Source organism: Poecilia reticulata, unplaced genomic scaffold (genome assembly GCF_000633615.1).
Source record: "Poecilia reticulata strain Guanapo unplaced genomic scaffold, Guppy_female_1.0+MT scaffold_155, whole genome shotgun sequence".
NCBI lineage: Eukaryota > Metazoa > Chordata > Actinopteri > Cyprinodontiformes > Poeciliidae > Poecilia > Poecilia reticulata.
The window spans coordinates 268,283-274,646 of record NW_007615016.1 but is presented as its reverse complement, the minus strand read 5'-3'; the positions used below and the strand labels follow the sequence as shown (position 1 = coordinate 274,646).

General features: G+C 44.5%; 1 protein-coding gene across 2 annotated transcripts in view; it reads right to left on the bottom strand.

Annotated features, from left to right (window-relative positions):
* The window catches only part of jade2 (jade family PHD finger 2), a 138,341-nt gene that overhangs the window by 41,524 nt on the left and 90,453 nt on the right, over positions 1 to 6,364 (bottom strand). For both annotated transcript variants that reach the window (XM_008401939.2, XM_008401940.2), the window contains exons 9-10: positions 1,470 to 1,838; positions 672 to 836 (exon numbers count right to left, since the gene is read on the bottom strand). In XM_008401939.2, the coding sequence (XP_008400161.1) occupies positions 672 to 836; positions 1,470 to 1,838 (534 nt within the window). The remainder of the gene's footprint in view (positions 1 to 671; positions 837 to 1,469; positions 1,839 to 6,364) is intronic.

The following is a 6,364-nucleotide window of genomic DNA, read 5'->3' as shown; positions in this document are numbered from 1 at the left end:
CTGATGATTAATTTGTTTCAGTTATTGATTAATCGATTGTTCTGATGCTTAATTGTTGTCAGTTATCGATTAATCGATTGTTCTGATGATTAATTGGTTTCAGTTATCGATTAATTGATTGTTCTGATGATTAATTGGATTAGAAATTGACACATTTTGTTTATTTTTCATTGTTTAGATTTTTACACGGTTTCAGCTTAATTACTCCTTTCAATATGTTTTTTTTTCTTTAACTCCAACTAACGATTAATCTATTACTATATTAGCTAACAATTATTTCACAATTAATTTAATGTTGTCCAAAGTTTTGCAGATTTCTTTATGCGTCCAGCCCCTGACTGGTAGAAGACCCTGAGGAACCAAACCTCATATTTTCAATTTACTCATCAAATCTTCCTTCAGCTCCATCTTCAACAATCACACCGAGAGTCTGAGGTTTTCCAGCCGCCATAAAATGCCACGTCTGCCGTGTTGCTCCAGGGTTTGTGGACGTTCAAACTGAAACAGCAGCGCGTTTCGTCTCGCCGTCTTCTGGTTTCCAACAGAAGCAAAGGAAGCTCCCAGCGCCTCTAACTGGAAGCTTTTCTTCCCACCACAGACTCAACATGGCGAACAGGACGTTAACCTTTCAGAATAAAACGCAGCAGCAGACGGGACACGTTGCCACTCACCCTCTCCAGGTCCTGGCGCAGGTGTGTGAAGAGTTTGAGTCTCCTGTAGAGGACGTCCTGCTCCTGCTGGGCCAGGTTGTCCACCTCGTCTCTCTTCAGCGCCACCAGCGGCTGGTTGAAGTTGGCCTTTCGCTTCAGCTTCCAGAACTGATATAAGAAATCCACCTGCAAGGTGAACACAGGCTTTATGTCTTTAGGATGCAGATCACATGGCAGCGAACGAGTCGCTGACTGTAAGAACCAGAACCAGACGAGGAGAAGCAGCTTTCAGCTTCTATGCACCACAGATCTGGAACAAACTTCCAGAAAACTGTAAAACAGCTGAAACACTGAGAGCCTTTAAATCTCAACTTAAAACCACCTGGTAAAGCTGATTATGGCTAAATTAGGGTTAGAGTGGGTTTTGATGTCTTTGATGTTTTTATGTCTTTAATGTTTTTAATTTCTTTTTCTTTCTTTTCGACATTTTAATGATGTAATGTTTTTTTAAATCTCTCTTTCTCACTGTTTATTCCTGTTTTTATTTTAATTAAGTAAAGCACTTTGAAATGCCTTGCTGCTGAAATGTGCTATACAAATAAAATTTGATTGATTGATATAAAAATTATCAGGTGTCCAAAAAAAAAGACAGAAACTTTGAGATTAACTCAGAAATTATGTAGAAAATACATGAACATCTCTGTTTCTAAAATCTAAACTTTTCCACTTTTTAAAAGTAAAAAGTTTTTTGTTACATTTAAACTTTTGGAGCCCAGAAATGTCCTGTTTGTTTCCAATGACGCGGCGGCGGCGGCGTACCTGCAGCAGCGGCAGTCCCAGGTTCTCGGCGACGTCGCTCGGCTCCACCAGTCTGTAAAACTCGTCCTCCAGCTCCTGCAGCTTCTGCTTCCTCTGGCTCACCTTCTCCCTCTCCAGCTGGTCCCGCTCGGCCCGCTCCGACGCCGCCGACACCGGGTGGGACGCCCGGCTCTGCTCCGGGTCGCCGCCGGGCTCGTGGTGCTGCTCGGGTCTGGCCGCTCCGCTGGCGCCGCTGGCGGCGGAGCTGTGGTCCAGGCAGAAGGACTTGAAGCGAACCTCGTCGTTTTCGGCCAGGAGGGTCTTCATCTCCAGGCCGTGGTCGAAGGCGCAGGTCACATGGAAGGCCACGATGCAGGAGGGCGTGGAGCACTGCAGCAAAGGCAAACACAAAGGCATTTTCACCGCCCGCCTCAAACCACAGCCAGGTTCGCTCCTGGTTTCTAGAGACCTGCTGAAGTTTATTGTTTATCACAGGAAGTTTCACTGGAGGGCAAAAAGACGATTCTTCTCCTTTCCAGCGGCGGCGCTGCTGCAGCAGGACCGCTGGTGAAGCTGTTAGTGTAGCGCAGAGCGCCGCAGCAGCAGGAAGATGTTGAACAACTCCACACTACTGTTTTATGGCTGTCTTAGTCAGCTACTCTGCAGGCCATGTCGTTGCCATAGCAACTGACAACAACACCACTAAGGTTTCAGGATTCAACACCAAAAAAGTGGTAGATTAGCTAGCGCTGCCGTTAGCTAGGCTAACACAGCGGTGGTAGATTAGCTAGCGCTGCCGTTAGCTAAGCTAACACAGCGGTGGTAGATTAGCTAGCGCTGCTGTTAGCTAGGCTAACACAGCGGTGGTAGATTAGCTAGTGCTGCTGTTAGCTAGGCTAACACAGCAGTGGTAGATTAGCTAGAGCTGCCGTTAGCTAAGCTAACACAGCGGTGGTGATTAGCTAGCGCTGCTCTTAGCTAAGTAGATTAGCTAATTTAGTCACCTGATCTACTGATAATCTGCCAGACTTGGTGTTTGGGTCACCTTTTTATTTCTTAATTGAACTGAAACAACGAATCCTGCAGCACATCTACATGTGAAGATGGTCATAGTCAAGTTAGCATAGCTAACCTACTTTCCTCAATATTTGATTTAACTTTTTCTTGGCCTGGTTATCTAGTTCTGCCGATGTTATAGCAACATTCTCGTGATTAAACAGACATTCTTACATCATGGCTGTGATTCTCTATTGTACAACTTAGAATGAATGATTGAAAAATTTCATTTTTAGAAAAGAAAAAAAACAAAAAATCTGGTATAAAAATAAAAAATCTGACGTTATTTTTCAGCCCAGTTTTAGTCCAAAGTGTTTTCTGTCCATTTACTCCATCACTGATGCTCCAACAGAAGTGCAACCAGCAGAAAAAGAAACCAGGTCACAACAAACACGGATCCTCGCCAACCTCCACTGCCATTTTGGTAAGTTGTGATAGTTTGAGTGTTTCTCAGCGCGATTCATTGCAGGTCATCCGGCCTCCCGCCGCGTCTCCTCGTGCGCGGCGCCCCCCCGCCACTGTCGGCGCCGTGCGACCCCGCCGCGGTCGGCGCCGTGTTCCTGAGCGACTGAATGTGTGAGCAGGTTTGCTGCTTGTACTTGTCAGAGGAGTTAAAACATTCAGCAGGGCTGTGTGCTGCGTTTGTGTTCAAGCGCCAGCGACCTGCCTGGTCCTAAACGCTGCGCCATCTGGGAAACGACTCCAGACGTACAACCTCCGTCTCTTCTTCCCTCTGACTCAAACCCTCACAGGGTTTACCAAGCTGTAATCCTTATTCTACCTGTACAGGTAGCGATGAGCACTTATCGTAGCGCTGATCATCTATCGTGGCAAGACATTTATCACCATCATTCCTTAAAAATCCCCTAAAACTATTGGGATTGTTGTTTTCACCATTTTTCTCCCGTTTGTTCTCACATGACGCCTCACTTCACACTCACTGGCAGCCATCTTGGTAGGCAGTTGCTACGGCAACAATAAACAAGCACAAGCTTAGAACTAGCTGTCGCCTCGTTCCTATAAACAACACAAGTACAACTACTTGAGTACTTCACCTGCCTCTGTGTAGTACTGAGGTGAATATCAGTGGTATTTACTGTAGTACTTGCTGTCGAACTAGCAGCATTAGCTTAGCTAATGAAGCTATTATCTGCTAGCTAAGCTGGACATGTAGCCACGTGTTGCTACATGTTTTCACTCTGCAGTCACCAGAACAAGAGTTCACGTCCTTCATAAATCCGTTTAAACATTCAATGTATATCATTTTAATAAATTAGAGTAAATTTAACATAAATTATTTTTGCTTTAATAATTACAAAACATCCAAACATGTTGATTTTTACTCCTTTTCTCTCCCTCTGGACTCCAGCTCTGATGTGAAGAACGTCTTTATAACAAGTCATCATTTCACTGAACCATGTTCCTGATGATGCAGCCGTTCTTTTGTAAACACCGCAGATGACAGCTACACTGTAAAACTGCACTTATTTCCAATAAAGCTGCGGCTGCTCTCACTTCTTTACTGTCAAAAGGTTGAACTCAGCAAGGAGCCGGCTGCTCGCTGTGAGCAACGCCACTGTAAAAAATGCGTTGGCTGTAACCTGTTTTAAAACGTTTGTCTGGTTTCTTGGCTGCATATTAAACATAATTCTGTCTGCATTCTTCAATCTGCAGGTTCATTTCTATCCTCTGCCACAGAAATCGCAAAGGTTTCCTGAGGCTGCACGGCCATCAGCATCACGTTTAAACTCTGCCAGTGTTTCCAAGTTAGCAATGAGGGCTAAATGTGAGGACATTTAGAGGATCTAGTCAATCATAAATGGTCTCACATGTTTTCCTGATACCCTGGTTTAGCTCAGAGCTCATGTTTTCTCCCTATCCAACCTTTTCTTTCTGAGAAGTTTCATCTCTAAATATTTCTGTAAATCAACTGGAATAAAGGTCATGCAGTCAGTTCCCACCCTCATCTATGGTCATGAGCTTTGGGTCATGACCGAAAGAACGAGATCACGGGTACAAGCGGCCGAAATGGGTTTCCTCCTCCGCAGGGTGGCTGGGCTCTCCCTTAGAGAGAGAAGCTCGGTCATCCGGGAGGGACTCAGAGTAGAGCCGCTGCTCCTCCACGTCGAGAGGAGCCAGTTGAGGCTCGGGCATCTGGTCAGGATGCCTCCTGGACGCCTCCCTGGTGAGGAGTTCAGGTCCCACCGGGAGGAGGGGAGACCCAGGACACCTGGAGGGACGATGTCTCTCTATGGCCTGGGAACGCCTTGGGATTCCTGGAGGAGCTGGAAGAGGCTGGGAGGGAAGTCGGGGCCTCCTGAGGCTGCTGACCCCGAGACCCGACCCGGATAAGCGGAAGAAAATGGATGGATGGACAGTCAGTTTCACTTTTAGCTTCAAGTCTTCATCGGCGCAGATGGAGGGTTTGCATAGTGTAGTGTGAGATTAATTAATATTTGCAGACCAGCTGTGTAAAATCTGCAGTTTTGACAGTTTTTTCTAATTTTGTGAAAGGAAAATCAGTGTGTAGCTTAAGATTTTTACCCTCCAGGGGTTTGAGTGTTGCTGCTCGTTTAGCACCAGTTTATAAAAGACAGAATATAACAATTCAACTTACATGCTTTGGGTTTCGATCTTCAGCTCAAACTCAAGTCTCCAAACCAGATCAAAGTTTTATTTCAGCCTCTCATCCTTCAAATCCCAGATATTTAAAATCCTCCAAGCTGGTTTAGTAATGACCTCATTAATTAGGACCGGCGCTCAGATTCACGCCGCAGGTTTTCCAGGCTGATCGTGTTGCCGTCAAACTCCTGAAGGATTTGATAATCGCTGAAGTGAAGCTACTAAATGCATATTATTCATACTGAACGCTGGCGGCCATTAGGCTGTAAACGTTAAAACTGATGAAGGACAGAAACTAAGAGTCAGACTGAGGACTAATACTCTGAGATATTCGTTACATTTAAAAGTTATACTAACATTTATACAGTTTCAAAGTCTAAACAAAAGAATATCTGAGAAATTAGTGGCAGATATTTAATCTGCCCGTCATAAGAAGCAATTAATCAATTGATCAATTAAAATCAGATCACTAATTTCCACTCTGATGTGATATTAAGTGCAGTTTGGTTTACAGATTCATCATAAAATATTTATTGTCTGTTATGTTTTTTTGTTGGATATTTAAAATATCTTCCAGTCAAAGACCAATAAATATTGGTATTTTATTGGGAAATTGTGTTAACAGCGAATTAAGACAAAATTAACAACTTTTGTGATAAACTGGAACGAATAGAGGAATAAAACATTATAAATCTGTTATAAAATCATGTTAACCGCCTGCTTGGACTGCCGCAGTTCATCTGGAACAAACGTCCAGAAAACTGCGCAGCAGCCGAAACGCTGAGCTCCTTTAAATCTACAGCGGCTGTGCAGATGTTGGACTGAGTGTTTCTACTTTGAACTGCCTGAAATGAGCAACAAATAAACCAAAACATTTTATGCAGCTGAAGACGAAACACAACGAACAAAATGATGATGCAGAAAACATTTCGTATTTTTAATGGCGGGTTATTCACTTCATCGCGCTGCCATGTAGCATCAGCGTCTTTACGGTGTGTGTGTGTGTTCATCCGCCTCCAGCTACAGAAACATGAGAGTGAGATTCCCTCCCTGTGGGCAGATCTGGCTCAAAGGCTCTCAGTTAATCTACGGCATCAATACGGTCAAAGCAAACAGTCCCACGGCTCCACAAACGGCTCATCTGCTGCGCATCCAGGCTGTGTGTGAGAGAGAATCCTTCCAGAACACACACACACACACACACGCACACACACACACACACACACACACACACACAC